The sequence below is a fragment of the Benincasa hispida genome, chromosome 9 (genome assembly GCF_009727055.1).
Source record: "Benincasa hispida cultivar B227 chromosome 9, ASM972705v1, whole genome shotgun sequence".
NCBI classification, from domain to species: domain Eukaryota; kingdom Viridiplantae; phylum Streptophyta; class Magnoliopsida; order Cucurbitales; family Cucurbitaceae; genus Benincasa; species Benincasa hispida.
In genome coordinates this window covers 57,817,575-57,835,381 of record NC_052357.1, presented here as the reverse complement: position 1 = coordinate 57,835,381, position 17,807 = coordinate 57,817,575, and the positions used below count along the sequence as shown (strand labels likewise).

The following is a 17,807-nucleotide window of genomic DNA, read 5'->3' as shown; positions in this document are numbered from 1 at the left end:
TTCCTGATAGTATCTTGATGGAAACCTTTTACAATGGCCTAGACCCATCAACATGAGCAGTTGTTGACTCCTCTGCAGAGGGAGGATTAATGAATAAGTCATATATGGAAGAAAAGGGCATCTTGGATCGTATATCGTGACATTCTGATGAATGGATTGATAACGGGCTTGAGGTAAGATGTCTGGAACCAGAAAGAGTAGAGAGGGCCGATGTGCCAACAGACACAATGAGCGCATTGATCGAGCAAATGACCACGATGACATCGCTCCTCCAGACGGTGGCTAATCAGCAGAAAACTCTCTCCCAGGGAGTAGCGCAAGTTAATGCGGTGACTCATATGACCGCTATGGATTTCACTCAATGGGGAGAAGTACATCCAGCAGACGTCTGCCCATGGGATCAACAACCCATATATGCTATTTATGATGAATCATGGGGCAATAACCACAACCATGATTGGGGGAATCACCCAATTTTTGGTTTGGATGAGAATCTCTGTCACGAAGACCATAGTTTCTATCAATTTAATTATCAAGAGGATCGAGGCAACCCTCCAGTCTTCACTAGCCCGAACTGTAGTCCAAGTTATTTTTAGGGTACACAGCCATGTGACCAACTGTTTGCATATAATACCTTTTACAGTACCTTGTCTCTGTAAACATCATTGAAGCATTACATTGAACAGAATGAGGCAATGAGACAGTCACAAGCTAACTCTCTCAAAGAATTAGAAGACCAAATAGATCAGCTTGCAAGAGAATTAAAGAAGAAAACACCTGGTACATCACAGGGAAGTTCAGGAATATTGAGGCCAAAAGGTAAAGAACAATGTCATGCCGTGACATTACGAAGCGGCAGAACAACAGCCCCAATTGCGCCGAAGGTGCCAGATGTGGCATTAGTACTAGCTGAGTTAACTATTGATGATGACCAAATACAAAATAACAAAAGCAACCCCAATTCAGAAGCAAGATTATTTACAAAAGATGAAGCTTCTCAAGATTTAAATTCTCAATCAACGCAACCTCCAACTAACAACGCACAACAAGCATAGGGCCTCACTAAGCAGCAAAGTGAGTAGGAAACACACTGGGATCCTCCACCTTTCCCGTCTAGGCTGAAAAAGAAAGACGATAGTAAGCAATTTTAGAGGTTCCTGGACATTCTTCGACAGCTGCATATTAATATTCCCTTAATAGAAGCATTAGATCAGATGCTGAGATATGTGAAATTCCTCAAGGACATTCTAGCCAACAAGAGAAAGATTGGAGAAAATGAAACAGTTGCACTAACATACGAGTGTAGCGCTTTGTTTCAAAATAATCTCCCTGCTAAAATGAAGGATCCTGGGACTTTTACATTACCCTGCACTATAGAAGGGAAGATTGTCGGGAACGCATTGTGCAATTTTCGGAGAAAATGAAACAGTTGCACTAACATACGAGTGTAGCGCTTTGTTTCAAAATAATCTCCCTACTAAAATGAAGGATCCTGGGACTTTTACATTACCCGGCACTATAGAAGGGAAGATTGTCGGGAACGCATTGTGCAATTTTCGGAGAAAATGAAACAGTTGCACTAACATACGAGTGTAGCACTTTGTTTCAAAATAATCTCCCTGCTAAAATGAAGGATCCTGGGACTTTTACATTACCCTGCACCATATGAGGGAAGATTGTTGGGAACGCATTGTGCGATTTGGGGGCGAGCATTAATTTGATGCCCTTGTCAATCTTTAAGAAGCTAGACATCGTGAAGCCAGACCAACCATGATTACATTATAGTTAGCCGATAGATCAATAAAACTTCTAGAGGGCAAGATAGATGATGTTCTCGTGTAGGTAGACAAGTTTATCTTCCCTGCAGATTTCGTTATATTGGACTATGAGGCAGATAAAGAAATCCCTATCATCCTAGGATGCCCATTTCTCGCCACAAGGTGAGCATTGATCGATGTACAGAAGGGAGAATTGACCATCCGGGTTGATGATCAAGAGGTAAAGTTCAACGTACTCAGTGCATTGAAATATCCAGAAGATATAGAAAACTGCTAATACATCAAGGGAATGCAGGGAGAACTGCTGCACGAACCCCTAAAAGAAATGGAGGAAGATTTTGAAGACGGTGCATTAGTAAAGGAAAATTTTTCCACAATTCATGCTGAATCTAATTTCGAACCACTCAAGTTACTGTACAGACATCGCAGCATATTAAACCATCATTAGAAGAGCCTCCTGTGTTAAAGTTAAAGTCGTTGCCAGTATATTTAAAGTATGCTTACTTAGGAAGTAACAACACGTTACCTGTTATCATCTCTGCATCACTAAGTAAGGAGAAAGAAAATGCTCTCAAACGGATTTTAAGAGACAACGTAAAAGCCTTAAGATGGACCTTGGCAGATATTTGAGGAATCAGCCCCTCGTATTGCATGCACAAGATTCTTCTGGAGGAAGGAAAGAATGCATCAGTTGAAAGGCAGCATCACTTAAACCCTGCCATGAAGGAGGTTGTAAAGAAAGAAATGTGAAGCGCCTGGATGCCAGTGTCATCTACCCAATATTTGATAGCAGTTGGGTAAGCCCAGTGTAGTGTGTTCCAAAGAAAAGGGGGATGACAGTCATCACCAATGACAAGAATGAATTGGTTCCCACAAGGACAACTACAGGGTGGAGAATCTGCATGGACCATCGCAAGCTAAATTTGGCCACTAAAAAGGACCACTTTCCACTCCCGTTCATTGACCAAATTTTGGACAGTCTTGCAGGGAACGATTTTTTCTGCTTTCTTGATGGCTATTCAGGGTATAACCAAATAGTAATTGCGTCGGAGGATCTGTACAATACAACTTCACGTGCCCATTTGGTACGTTTGCATTCTGATGCATGCCATTTGGACTCTGTAATGCACCAGGCACTTTTCAATGATGCATGATCGCAATATTTTCAAATTACTTGGAGGAGTCAGTCGAAGTTTTCATGGATGATTTCTCAGTTTTCGGCAGTAACTATGACTCCTGTTTGACCAACCTTGAAAAAGTCTTGAAGAGATGCGTAGAAACAAATCTTGTACTGAATTAGGAAAAATGCCACTTTATGGTGGAGGAAGGAATAGTTCTGGGTCACAAAATCTCCAAGGTAGAATTGGAAGTTGATCAAGCAAAAATTGACGCAATTTCCAAATTACCCCCACCAGTGAATGTAAAGACACTAAGGAGCTTTCTAGGTCATGCGGGATTTTCTAGAAGATTTATTTGCAATTTCTCTTAGATCGAAAGACCCCTTAGTGCACTTCTCGAAGTTGATCACGAGTATATGTTTGATGCTGCTTGCACTAAAGCATTTAACACATTAAAAGATGCACTTATCTCCGCTCCAATTTTGGTTGCCCTAGATTGGACACAACCCTTTGTATTAATGTGTGAGTCAGCGCCGGTAGAAGGTTTTGCATCCCATTTATTTTACAAGTAAAACACTGAACGACAAACAGGAGAACTATATGACCATAGAGAAAGAAATACTTGTAGTGGTATTTACACTGGAGAAGTTTCGACAGTACCTGATCGGAACAAATGTGGTGGTGTATACAGATCACTCTGCGATTAAGTATCTAATGTTGAAGAATGATGCAAAACCAAGATTGATACGGTGGATGCTACTCCTGCAAGAGTTTGACCTGGAAATTAAAGATAGGAAACTTTTGACAATGCAGTGTATACTACTTGAGCATCTCTAATTAATGCATAAATAGTAGTAGTATCACATCATCATGAGCATTGAATATCATACATACAAATCACACATTACACATCACTTGGTGAGATTGCTAGAGTACCGCATACTTAGTCATGCGGATTAGAGATATGAAGCATGTAACAAACCCCCGGGAGGTGTCCGTTGCATGAGTGTGTGAGAAAACCTTATTTGCTTGGTGTGAAGCTATAGCAACGCCTATCTATAGGCAGACGCAATGCTTGTCTATGAGTAAAGTCATTAATAACTAACTGCCTGAAAGGGTAAGTGGTTGGTCGCATCACTAGAGATAGGAATAATCTTACGTCAACCATGTTTATGCGTTTCCTTGTCTTATGAGCGCATCATTCATCATTTAGGCATACCTGGAAGAGTAGTCTAAAAACCAATCTAAGACTCGAGAGAGCAGATTGGAACGCATAAGCAAGAATGGGGAACTTATGAATAAGCTTCGTTTGCTATTACACAGCCTATGCACCCTACGAAGAGGTTATTGCATGCATCCAAGAAGTAGGATATGGTGGCAGTATGCGGTCATCCTGAAATTTCGCATACACATTACATACGTCCTAGAATTAGGCTCAAGTGTATGTAGCATGATCGCATAGCTTGCGTTGGCTGAGGTTGCCTTTGCGGTCAAGCTTAGGGTTGCAATGAAGATATCCTCACATTTTATCTATTTTCCATGCATTTACTATGCGTCAACGGTTGTCGTGTCTCTACCTCTCATTCATACTTCTCATTGCATTGTTTGTTAGACAGGAGTTGGAATAGTTGTTAGCTTATACCCTCCATCATTCTTTTATTCACCCATCGAATACACATCACGACATAGCATTTAGTTATAAGTCTCTAAGTTCGACCTCGGATCACCCGAGAAACTTGCGTTCGCGTTATACTTGGCGTGAGTGCAAGAAAACTTGTGGCAGGAACGCATGGTCATCGCATACATTTGTTAACACATAGTTCACTCCAACGCATGACCAACGACGCATGAGAATCAATGCATAGCTTAAGAACATGCATCACAGATTGCGTCCACGTAATTTTAGTCATCAAGTCTTTGACGGCTAATTTTTCATCACCAGAACCTAAAGATGTAATCACCCTTAAGCCCTAGACCATGGAACAGTGAAAGTACAACTACCTCCATTCCCTCAAAGACTGAAAAAGAAGCAAAATGATGATGGTCAATATCATCGCTTCCTGGAAATATTGAAACAACTACACATAAATATTCCATTTACAGAAGCGATAGAGCAGATACTAGTGTATGCCAATTTTTTGAAGGATATAGTTTCGAAGAAGAGAATCAAAGGAAAATTTGCCATGGTCGCATTAACACAAGAATCAAACACTATAATCCCACCAAAGATGGGCGACCCAGGCAGCTTTACAATACCCTACTCAATAGGAGGAATCTACATTGGTCAAGCATTATGCGATCTCGAGGCAAGCATAAACTTAATGCCCCTTTCAATCTTCAAACAATTGAATGTAGGTCAGCTGACACCCACGATGGTGACTCTCCAACTTGCAGATAAGTCCCTGGTACACCTTGAAGGAAAATTGAAGGATGTCTTAGTGACAATCGAAAAATTCATTCTACCTGCAAACTTCATCATTCTAGATTATGAAGCGAATAAAGATGTACCAATCATATTGGGACGACTATTCTTGTCTACTGGTCGTGCTCAAATAGATGTGCACAAGGGAGAAATCACAATGAGCATCAATGGAAAGAAGTTACGGTTTAATATTATCAAGGCAATGAAATTCCCAGAAGATGAAGGCTTATCAGATTCCGACGATGAACACACTTACGTTGAAGATTTAGAGTACGAGGAAGAAAATAAAGAAAGAGAGGATGCGACAACATCCTTATAAACCTGCCATGCAATAACAGAGACAGTGAATAATGAAGAAAAGTTGAATTTGAATGAAGAAATAAAAACACAGAAACCCTCCTTAGAGCAACCACCTACTCTGGAGCTGAAAACTCTACCAAATCACTTGAAGTATGTTTTCCTTGGCCAGAATGAAACCTTGCAAATGCACTTCTCAGTATTCTGAAAAAATATATTAAAGAAATCGGATGGACGCTTGCAGATATCAGAGGTATCAGCCCGACGTACTGCATGCATTGCATCTAGCTTGAAGAAAACTAGAAAGGCTCGATAGAACCTCAATGCAGACTGAACCCTACAATGAAAGAGGTTGTTAAAAAAGAAACCATTAAATAGTTAGATGCTGACATTATATACTCTATCGCTGATAGCATGTGGGTTAGCCCCGTGCAATGCGTTCCCAAGAAGGATGCAATGACAGTAGTCTCGAACGCAAACAATGAGTTGATCCCCATGAGGACCATCACTAGTTGGCGGATTTGTATAGATTACAGGAAGTTCAACACGGCGACAAAGAAAGATCATTTCCCTTTACCTTTCATTGATCAAACTCTCGACCAACTAGCAGAGAATGACTATTTTTGTTTCCTTGATGGGTATATAGGCTATAACCAGATTATGATCGCACCAGAGGATCAAGTAAAGACCACATTCACTTGTCCATATGGAACGTTCGCCTTTCGTTGCATGCCTTTTGGATTATGCAATGCGCCCAACATGTTTCAAAGGTGTATGGTAGCAAGCTTCTCTAAGTACCTTGAATACTTAGTTGAAATCTTTATGGACGATTTCTCGCACCTAACACGTTTCAAAGGTGTATGATGGCAATCTTCTCCGAGTACCTTGAAGACTTAGTTGAAATCTTTATGGACGATTTCTCGGTCTATGGGCAAACATATGAAATTTGTCTGAAAAATTTGGGGAGGATACTGAAAAGATGCAAAGAGACTAATCTGGTGCTGAATTAGGAAAAGTGTCATTTCATGGTTAAAGAAGAAATTGTGCTTGGGCACAAGGTTTCAAAGGATGGACTAGAGGTGGATAAAGCAAAAATTGAAGCCATTAAAAAACTTCCACCTCCAACAAATGTGAAAGCTTTAAGGAGTTTCTTAGGACACGTGGAGTTCTACAGACAATTTGTGAAGGACTTCTCCAAAATAGCTCGACCGTTGAATGTGTTGCTAGAAGTTGATAGACCTTTTGACTTTGATTCACACTACCTCAACGCATTCAAAGCACTGAAAGACGCATTGACTACAGCGGCTATTTTGATCGCACCCGATTGGACAAAGCTATTCGAGTTGATGTACGATGCCAGTGGATATGCGATGCAGGAAGTTTTGGCACAAAAAGTAAAGATAATGTTACACCCCATCGCATATACTAACAGAACATTGAACTCCACACAGGCGAACTACACCATCACAGAGAAGGAGCTTTTTACAGTAATCTTTTCGATTGAAAAATCCAGACCTTACTTGTTGGCATAAAAAGTTATAGTCCATACCGACCACTCGGCGATAAGATATTTAATGATAAAAAAATATGCGAAGCCGAGACTAATCTGATGGGTTCTCCTACACCAAGAATTTAATATAGAGAGAATCGACCGTGAGGGAATAAAGAACCAGGTCGCTGACCATTTATCGAGGTTAGAGAATCCGAAGTGGATCGCATCCAGCGGAGATGAACGCATAATTCCCTAACGAACAGTTGCTTAAGGTTGAAACTACCCTGGTATGCATATATTGTCAACTTCTTGGTCTGCAAACAATTTCCAGAAAATTACATGTCCCATCAAAAGAAGCAGCTCATTCATGAATGAAAATCCTACTACTGGGATGAGCCAAATCTTTACAAAAGGGAACCAGACCAGATATTGAGACTCTGTGTTCCAGAGACTGCTTTTCAGCGCATACTTTTTCAATGTCATGAATCACCCTATGGAGAGCATTTCGGGGGACAACGCATAGCGGCAAAAATTTTGCAAAGCGGGTATTACTGGCCAACTCTATTTAAGGACGCATGAGAATATTCCATAAAATGTGATAAGTTCCAATGCACTGGAACATTTCAAAAAAAAAATGTGATGCCAATGAACATCATATTGGAAGTGAACTATTCGATGTCTGGGGTATAGATTTCATGGGACCATTTCCATCATCATATGGTCATAAATACATTCTGTTGGCCGCCGACTATGTTTCCAATGGATTGAAACGGTTTCATGTGTTGCAAACGATGCGGCAACAGTCTCCAAGTTCTTACAGAGAAACATCTTCACTCGTTTTGGCACTCCACGTGCCATAATAAGTGACGAAGGGATCCACTTTGTGAATCGTATCATTTACAAACTGCTGATCAAATACAATGTCCACCATAAGATTGCAACCGCATATCACCCCCAGACAAACGAACAACTCGAGGTTTCTAACAGAGAAATCAAGTCGATTTTAAAGAAGGTGGTGAATCCATCGCGGAAGGATTGGGCCATGAAGCTTGACGATGCATTGTAGGCATATAGGACTGCCTATAAAACACCCATAGGCATGTCAATGTATGCGTTGGTGTTTGGGAAGGCTTGTCATCTACCATTGGAATTAGAGCATAAGGCGCTGTGGGGTGTGAAGAAGCTTAACTTTGATCTGAAGGCTGTAAGGGAAGAGGGAAAACTTCAGTTACTCGAGCTAGACGAATGGAGACTACAGGTGTATGAAAATGCCAAAATTTACAAAGAACGCATGAAGTGTTGGCATGACAAGCGTCTATGTGAAAAGAATCTCCAAGCAAGTCAGAAGGTCTCACTATTCAATTCTAAGCTACGACTCTTTCCAGGAAAATTGAAATCGCGTTGGTCCGGACCATTCAAATTAAGAAAGTATTACTACATTGAGAGATAGAATTTACAAATGAAAATGGGACCAACACATTTAAGGTAAATGGACAAAGAGTCAAGATGTATCATGGAGGAGATTTCCAACGCGAGAAAACCTCCGTAGACCTAAGGAAGCCAGAATGAAGAAGAAACATGTAGTCCCTTTGTTGATAAGCGACACACATTCATCAGGGACGAAGTATATCCTTTTTTTTAGTATCCTTCTTTTTATTTTTCTATCATGAGTCTATCTTAATTCTTGCATGATTACTACTCTTTATAATTGCCAACTCTTTCTTTCATACCTTTTATCCTCTTGATATTTATCACATTGATAGTAGTAAATGATTGCAATGAAGCAATGCGATAACCTCAAACACGCGACAAGTTCGATTAGCCCATCGCAGGAACGGATTCGATCAAAAATGATGCGAGCGACAAAGCAAATTTGCGGGTTATGTCCTTTCTGACCTCATCTTATTTTAATTTTGCACTTCTCGCACTTCAATTTAATATTGTGGAATTCTACTATCGCATCGTCTTTAGTGTCACTCAATCTTTAATTTTTTATTGCTTTATTTGGTCGCTGCATTCACCCCTTGCTAATTATGACTTCAATGATGAAATTTATGCCTTTGTTTCTTACCGCATGTACTAGAGTCAGATTAATTTCAGGACAGTCAATTCATGAAACATTTCTAAAATTTAACGATCTACCAGCTTTCCTTCAAAACTATTTTTACGAAATTTCCTAAGTCCATCGCATGAGGTATTTCGTCTCTCGGCAATGAGGACATTGTTGTGTGTTAAATTTGGGCGTGCTAGTAATTTTATTTTCAACCTTGTTACTTTTAGAAATTCGAAAAAAAAAATTATTATATAACGTTGAGATCGGATCCTGCTCGTAGTTGGATGTCCGCATGACACCCATGGGGGCAAGCCAAAACGAAGGTGTGAATCGAGATCAACGCAGAAACCAAGTGATCGTAACTCCGCTGCCAAATAAAGAGATGGGCATGAGTTTTGACTGAGATAGAGCACCTTGTCATAGTTGGATGTCTGCATGACACCCGTGGGGGCAAGCCAAAATGAAGGTTGGGCACTCGGATCAGCGCAAGATAACAAAACGAATATCTGAATCACGCAAGGGTCAAAATCACTTAAAAGCCTCGGTTTGAGAAAGTTTGAAATAAATCATGCAATATCCTGGAACGAGTAAAGTTTTTTGAAGGTTAAGCTTGCAGTCCCTAAAGATTAGAAAAATTTTAGGAAGAGATCAGGATAGAAATTAAGAAGGCATTGCTTCATGAAATTTAAATAAGGCACCTTGAGAAGTCTATGTAGGGTAAAGGAGGTTGAATCTTTAAAGAAAATCTTAGTTTATGCTTGAGGACAAGCATTGTTTTAAATTTGCGGGTGTGATAACTGGTAGAAATACAAGTTATTATAGCTCAAATTAGTAAAACAATGAGAGAAAGCGATGGTAAAATAGGCAATATACATGTTTAAATTAGTAAAGTTTTATTTAATAAGTATCTTCAGACACATAACATCATAAATTAATTATTAAATAAAACTTAATTAATTTAATATCAAATATTAAATTAATTTTAACACATAACAATCTTTATATATTTAAATCATATTTAAATATCTAAATTCTCCTATTCCATTTAATTCTAAAATTAAACATATAATTATATCTCATATAACTACTAATTCCCTTAATTCTAATTTGAACGTTTCAAATTAACTTATCACACTATTCTAGAGCTAGTCCGTTACGAGCTAGTAGGGGGACCTCGCGGACCTACAGATCATGAGCTCCAACGATCTGAGATTAATTGGCTAAACTCATTAGACCAAATTAATCCCCATTTGTTAACTAATGGGTCATTCCACTAAAGCCCATAGTTGCACTCCCCTCACTATAGATATATTATGTCCACATGATTTAACCATAATCAGCAAGTCGACCCTTCACAGGTTGTCCGTAATAACGGCTGGGTCAAATATCTGTTTTATCCTCGAGATTACGTCTTATTCCTCAAGTCCCTACTGATTCTCTAACGAATAACTGGTTTATGATCTAATCACTAAACCAAACTCTCTTAGCCTAGTGAGAGGGCGAGGCCCCTTGTTCAAGACTTGGATTCAGTACTTGAGAGAACAACCTTTCTCCTATCCCTAAATCGGGTAGGCGTGAACTCCGTCTTGCACCTTATGTCCCCAGTTATTTATCCAGTCTTACCCCTGAAATGGGAGTCTTATTGAGCTGGCGCTGTTTAGCCAACCTTCAACTATGCAAATCTAGTGGCAATCTTGAATGAACAGGAGTTCATAGTTAGCTCCAGATTAAGATCGAGTTACCTAGGTCATCTAGGTGAAATAGTCAGTCTTTAAACAGTAAACAACGTTATAAAGTAAGAGTAACTTAATTTTTTGGTTCTGGTCTTATGCAAACTCATTGCATAGGACACCCCCACTCATCATGTCATAACATGTACGATTTAGGATCACATCGTATGTAGCACTTTATAACTCTTTGTAACAACTACAAAGTAGGCCGTATCCAATGGTGTTACCAGAATAAGGTACCCAACCTCATTCATGTACCATAGATCATTTTGACTATTTACTCGAACCCGATTCAATCTTATGTCTCCACATAAAACCCTAGTGGATTAATATACAAATATATACAATGTTGAGTTTACATGGAGAGAATAAAATGTACAAATACAATAAACTAGGGCATTATAATACCCATAAATTCTCCCACTTGCCCTAGTGATGCAAAACTCATAGACCTAGTCCTACTAGGTGACCCTTGAATACTTTAGCCGAAAAAGCCTTCATAAATGGATCAACTAAGTTGTCTTGGGAAGCAATCTGAGTGACATTGACGTCTCCTCTATGTACAATCTCCCTGATGAGATGGTACTTTCGTTCGATATGCTTTCCTCTTTTATGGCTTCGTGGTTCCTTTGAATTTGCAACTGATCCACTGTTATCACAATAGAGAGTGGCAAGCAAGTGCATGTTAGGAACTACTTCCAGATATGTCAGAAACTTTCTGAGTCATACTATTTCTTTTGCTGCTTTGCTTGTAGCTACGTACTCAACTTCCATTGTGGAGTCTGCAATACAACTCTACTTGATGCTCCTCCACATAACTGCTCCTCCGTTTAGAGTGAATACTGACCCCAAAGTTGATTTCCTCAAATCAATATCGGTTTGAAAGTCAGAATCAGTGTATCCAGTAAGGATCAGATCCTTAGGACCATACATGAGCATATAATCTCTCATTCTCTGAAGATACTTGAGAATGTTTTTAACAGTAGTCCAATGGTTATGACCATGATTAGACTGAAATCTGATAACAATTCCTATGGAATAGAACCAATACTCGATCATACTCGACGATTCTTGAACGATCTTGGTGCGACTCGAAGATGAAAATGACGCACTCGAAGCTACTCGATAATGTAGAATCGATGCACGATTGACTCGATAATCAGATTACTTGATGCAATTTGAAAGATAATTGAATGGCTCGCGATTTGCAGTAAAGAAAACACTCGTATGAACAAGAAAGATAAGGCAAGAAGATGGAGGCTTAGTGTTTATGTGTTTCGACAAGATTACCTACGTCCACTAGAAGATTTGGATTCTTTTACTGATGAAGATTGTGTACAGATTTTTTTGTTTATAGAAAACTAAGGAAAATGATGATAACTCTCTTATTTGAATTTAAAATCAGTGGTATTTATAGAGTATACCAACTGGCCATTTACAAAGTTAGTTATAAACAAACAAAAAACTGAGGTAGTTGAGTCAAAAAGCTTCTTCAAATTCTCCACCTTTACTCCAATGCCTTGCAATCTTCTGATCTTCGTAATTTTGACCGGTTTATCTACCCTGTGTCTAGAAGCTCAAAGCCAACCTGTTCTAAACATTTAAACAATTTAAACTTTGAAACAGGTTTTGTTAACATGTTAACTGCATTTTCTGAAGTATGAACCTTTAAAATTTCTACCTCCCCTATCTCAATTTTATCTATAATGAAATGATACTTGATATCAATCTGCTTAGTTCTAATGTGGAATTGTGGATTTTGGGATAAATGGATAGCACTTTGGTTATCAGAGTAGAGTTTCACTACTGTTTGATCTATTCTAAAGTCTTTCAGCAATCCTTTGAGCTACAATGCTTTTTTGATTGCTTCGTTGAAGCCATATATTCAGCTTCTGTTGTAGATAAGGTTACTATAGGCTATAGTGATGCTTTCCAACTGGTTAGATTCGAACCAAAAAGGAAAAAGTGGCTTGTTAAGGAACTCCTTTTGTCCAAATCATTGGCATAGTCAACATTCACATATCCATAAAACTTTAGGTTTTGTTCAACTAACCTTTGGTAGACTAATTTTGATATTTTAGAGCAAACCAGGTACCTTCAGATCCATTTAATAGCCTCCCAGTGTCTCTTACAAGGATTAGACATATATCTACTTACTAAGCTAGCTAAATATGAGAGATCAAGTCTAATAGAAATCATTAAATATATTAGGCTTCCGAGTTCTTGACTATAGGGTATGACAACCATCTATTTCTGATGTTCTTGGTTAGAATCCTTAGGAGAGTTAGTTAAGGAAAGCTTAAAGTGCTGAGCAATAGGTAAGCTCATAAGTTTAGCATAATTCATGTTGAACCTTTTAAGGATCTTCTCAAAGTAAGTGGACTGATTGATGCTTAGAACAGACTTCTCATTGTTCCTTTGGATCTCTATTCCTAGGATCTTGCTTTCTTCTCCTATGTCCTTCATATCAAACTCTCTTTTTAAGAGTTTTTTAACATGGGTTAGATCTCCTTTGGACCTACCTGCCGGCAACATGTCATCTACATATATGAGCAGGTAAACCTTGTCCTTGTAAGAACCTGTATTTACATAAACACATATGTCAAATGAACTTCTTTTGAACTCGATGCTAGAAATATAATCATTGTATCTCTTATACCAGCACCTAGATGATTGTTTTACCCATATATAGACTTGTTGAGTAAGCAAAAGAGATTTTCTTTTCCTTTAACTTCAAATCCTTTAGGTTGCGTCATATAGATTGTCTCCTCTAGATGCCCATGAAGAAAAGTAGTTTTTTAAATCTAGTCGATACAATTCTAGATTATTTTGAGCAACTAAGGATAGAATAAATCTTATGGAAGTCTGTTTTACAGCAGGAGAGAAAATCTCATAATAGTTTATTCCTTCCCTTTGAGTGAACCATTTTGCAACTAATCTAGCTTTATACCTAGGCTTTTGATCACAGGATACTCCTTCTTTAAGTTTGAAAATCCATTTAGAGGCAATAGGTTTGTAACCCTTTGGTAGAGGAACTAAAGACCATGTGTCATTCACTTTTAGTGAATGCACCTCCTCATTCATTGCTTCAATTCAATCCCTCGCATTAGCACAACTTGTTGCTTCCTCAAAGGTAATTGATTCTTGGTTAGTTAAGAGCTACCACAACATTTAAAACCAGATTCATATAATTCATTTCAGTATATCTAGCTGGAGGTGTGATAGTTCTCCTTTGTCTATCCCTAGATAAGACATACTAGCTTAAATCAGGTTGGTCACATGCTGTCTCCTCACGTTCCCCTACATTTTCCTCAGTTTCTCCTATGTCCCTAGTTTGGCTAGACTCAATTAGCTGCTCAGTTGGTAACTTGACCTCAATTCTTGTGTTGGATGACTCTCCTTCATCCTCAACTTTTTCTCCTTTTGTGTAAACATCTCTTCCCTAAAGGCGATGTCTCTACTCACTATGAACTTCCTCTCAACCGGATGCCAGATTTTAAACACCTTGACAACCTCTGTAAAGCCTACAAACATGGACTTGACTGCTCTGGCCCTTAACTTTCCCTTATTTTTGTGTACAAACCCTACACATCCAAAGACCTTGAGGTTATCTAGGTTAAGAGGATGATTAGTCCACTTTTCCTCAGGGTAAGCAACTCTAAAGATGTGTGAAGGCACCTATTCAAGGTATACACTGTATATGCTGCAGCTTCTGCCTAATAATTTTTTCCTATGATAGCATCAGAGAGCAGACACCTAACCCTTTCCATTATGGTTTTATTTAACCTCTTAGCAACCCCATTTTGTTGAGGTGTATACCCCACTGTTCTATGCCTAGTTATACCATTCTCACTACAAAATTTATTAAAGTGTTCATTGCAAAACTCTAGCCCATTATTGGTTCTAAAGTCTTTTAAACTTTTAGATGTTTGATTTTCTATCATGGCTTTCCATTCTTTAAAATTTCCAAAAACTTGGTCCTTAGTTTTAAGAAAGTATATCCAACTCTTCCTAGAAAAATCATCTATAAAGATTAGAAAATACCTTGAGCCACTAAAGATTAGAAAATACCTTTAGCCACTAAAGATTAGAAAATACCTTGAGCCATTTTGTGAAACTTTTCCTTGTTGCTTTACCTAAAATGTAGTGTTCACAGAAGGAAAGGTGCTCACTGATACCTTTGGACAGAATTCCTTGCTTGGACAGTGCTTGCATCATTTTTTCACTAATATGGGATAGTCTCCACAAGTCAGCCTTTATAGTTGAAACCGTGTAGGCACATGTCATCATCTCTACTCTTCTCACGATATTATGGTCATTGACCTTCTCACCAACCATCACAATCTTAGAATCCTTGATCACCTCAAGAACTCCACCTTTTCCTCTGCATTCGCACCCAATGGAGTCCAACATGCCCAAAGATCCCAAGTTTCTCTTGAGCGAAGGTACATGTCTCATATTTCTTAGAAGCTTGATTGATCCATCCTTTAGCTTCAAGGACACTGATCCAACCCCTTTGATCATGCAGGCTTCATTGTTTCCAATCTACACAGATTTCCATCTATTTCCTTGTAAGTATTAAACCAAGGTCTGAAAGGTGTCATGTGATAGGTACAACCCGAGTCAAGTACCTAGTCATGTTTCCGAAGAGGACTAATTTGGTTGGTTTAGTTTCTAGTGGAGGCTAAAACATCGAAATAAAAGTAGGAACCTTCAACCACTGAAGCTTCTGGTTGTTTTCCCTTCTGATCCTCTCCTTTTCTTGGTTTTACCTTTTCATATTGTAGCAATCTCTCATCAAATGACTTTTCTTTTTGCAGTAGTTGCATCTCAGCTTGGTTTTAGGTTTGTTCTCTTCATCTGACTTGTTTTTATTCCCCTTAGACTGATTCTACTTGTTCTTCCCCTTGGCAAACAGCCCCTCTGCAGTAGGCTACTCCTTCTTGACTGACTGAAGCTTTAACTCTCTAATTCTTAATACTGAAATGATGGCATCAGTGGTAAATGATTCTCTACCATATTTCAGGGCACTCTTCACCTCCATATAGGCTTCGGGTAGAGAGTTTAATAGCATAAAGCCTCATTCTCGTCGCCAATTTTCTCACCAAGGCTCTTAAACTTTGAGACTATCCTCTTTAACTCATCCAAATTATCTGAAAGAGGCTTGGCAGAATCCATCTTGAGCGTGAAGAACTTCTCCCTTAGATACATCTTATTGAGGAAATCCTTGGTTGCAAAAAGACCTTCCAACTTGACCCACATCCTGTAGATCTTGTCTTGATCAATTACTTGCCTCAAAATATTGTCATTGAGATTCAAAACTAAAGTCCCATATGTTGTAAGCTCCACGTCTTCTCTTTCTTTTACTGATATAGTGGATGACAAAGTTGATGGATCCAAAAAAGCCTTGTGTGCTCTCTGTTGTCCAAGAATGGCTTTGATTTTTGCCTTCCCTAGACCAAAATCATCATTCCCATCAAACTTCTCAATCTCATACATTGCAACAACCATTTTTTATCTGAATGAGTATCGAGTTTTGATTTCTTGAGAATTTTGATAAGAATATTGACCTTGATGATGTTTAGATGTTCTGATACCACAAATTGTTGGCCTGACCATTCTTCACAAGGCCCAAATACTCAAGACCAATGCTGGAAAGATGAAGAAATGACTTAGAATATGAGAATTTGTAATGGGTGAGAAATACAAAATCTTTAATTGCAAGCGTACATTCAGTGTTTGAAAATTAGTAAATATGGAAAAATATTTAAATTTTAATTTTCTTCTATTTTCGTTAAGTGTATATTCCAATTTTGTCCTTTCAACAAAAATCCACGCTTTTATCCACCACCTTTAGGGCAAATCTCGCGTGATCGTAGTCTCTTAAAAGGCACAAGAAGACACGACTGAGGTTGTCGGTGTTGAGGTGGCAAAGGTGGAGATGGTCGTTGGTAGAGAGGGTAGTAGTAGCTTTGATGGCAGACCAATGTCGGTCAGGACAGTAGTAGTCGGAGTGACCAAATTTTCAAAGAAAAAGTAAGAGATGTCTAATCCTTATCTGTTTGAATTGATATTTTTAATTTTTAGCTTTTATATATAACTTTTGTGTCATAATAATTTGCAAGTATTATTTTGTTTCTTTCTTTAAGAAAAAAGTAATTGCAGTTGGTAGCATTTTTAGGAATAATAACCAAGCATATAACATCATTTAAAAAAAATTGCAAATATAGACATGTCTATCAGCGATAGACTTCTATTGTTGATAGACTCTTATCAGTGATATGGTCTATCATTGATAAACTCCTACCAATAATATGATCTATCACTGATAGATTATTTAAATTGGTCATATTTGTAATTTTTTTTACATTATGTTATGTCTACTAATACTTTAGGTCTAATGTCTATATTTGCAACTCTTTCATAAATAATTCTACCCTTTGAAATATTTCAACAAAATTAAATCATAATAAAAAATTTATTAATGAATACTTAAAACTATAGGTAGAATCTATTGAATTACCAAACCCTTACGTAATTGAAGAAAAATGATTTAAATAGGGTGTTACAGCTCGGTGTCTCATCATAGTATGTGGATGTTGATAACTTCTTTGAACTACTTCATAATTTTGGTTTCATACATTTAAAAGTCAAAACTCACCTAACCCTTGCTAGCAAAAACGTGACCCATTTTAATTGTGCTACATGTCAATCTTAGCTTTTTGTTTTTTTGTTTTTACATATTTTTTTTACAATTTTGTTTTTACTTTTTAAATGTTGTGAAACACAACTCTCAATCTTTAAATGATTAGTTGACAACAAGATTTAAAATATTGATGTTGATTGCAACATTAAGGTCTTAATTTTACGAAAAGTTGATGTAAATATCGATTTTGATGGATATTTCTAGAAAAATT

At 38.1% G+C, this 17,807-nt stretch overlaps 2 protein-coding genes across 2 annotated transcripts; both read left to right on the top strand.

The window, feature by feature from the left end:
* The first annotated feature begins 5,079 nt into the window (after positions 1-5,079).
* Positions 5,080-5,637, top strand: LOC120084817. The gene has a single exon (XM_039040634.1). The coding sequence runs from the start codon at positions 5,080-5,082 to the stop codon at positions 5,635-5,637; it is 558 nt and encodes a 185-aa protein (XP_038896562.1).
* Positions 5,638-8,206: 2,569 nt separating this feature from the next.
* Positions 8,207-8,557, top strand: LOC120084816. The gene has a single exon (XM_039040633.1). The coding sequence runs from the start codon at positions 8,207-8,209 to the stop codon at positions 8,555-8,557; it is 351 nt and encodes a 116-aa protein (XP_038896561.1).
* The last annotated feature ends 9,250 nt before the right edge of the window (positions 8,558-17,807 follow it).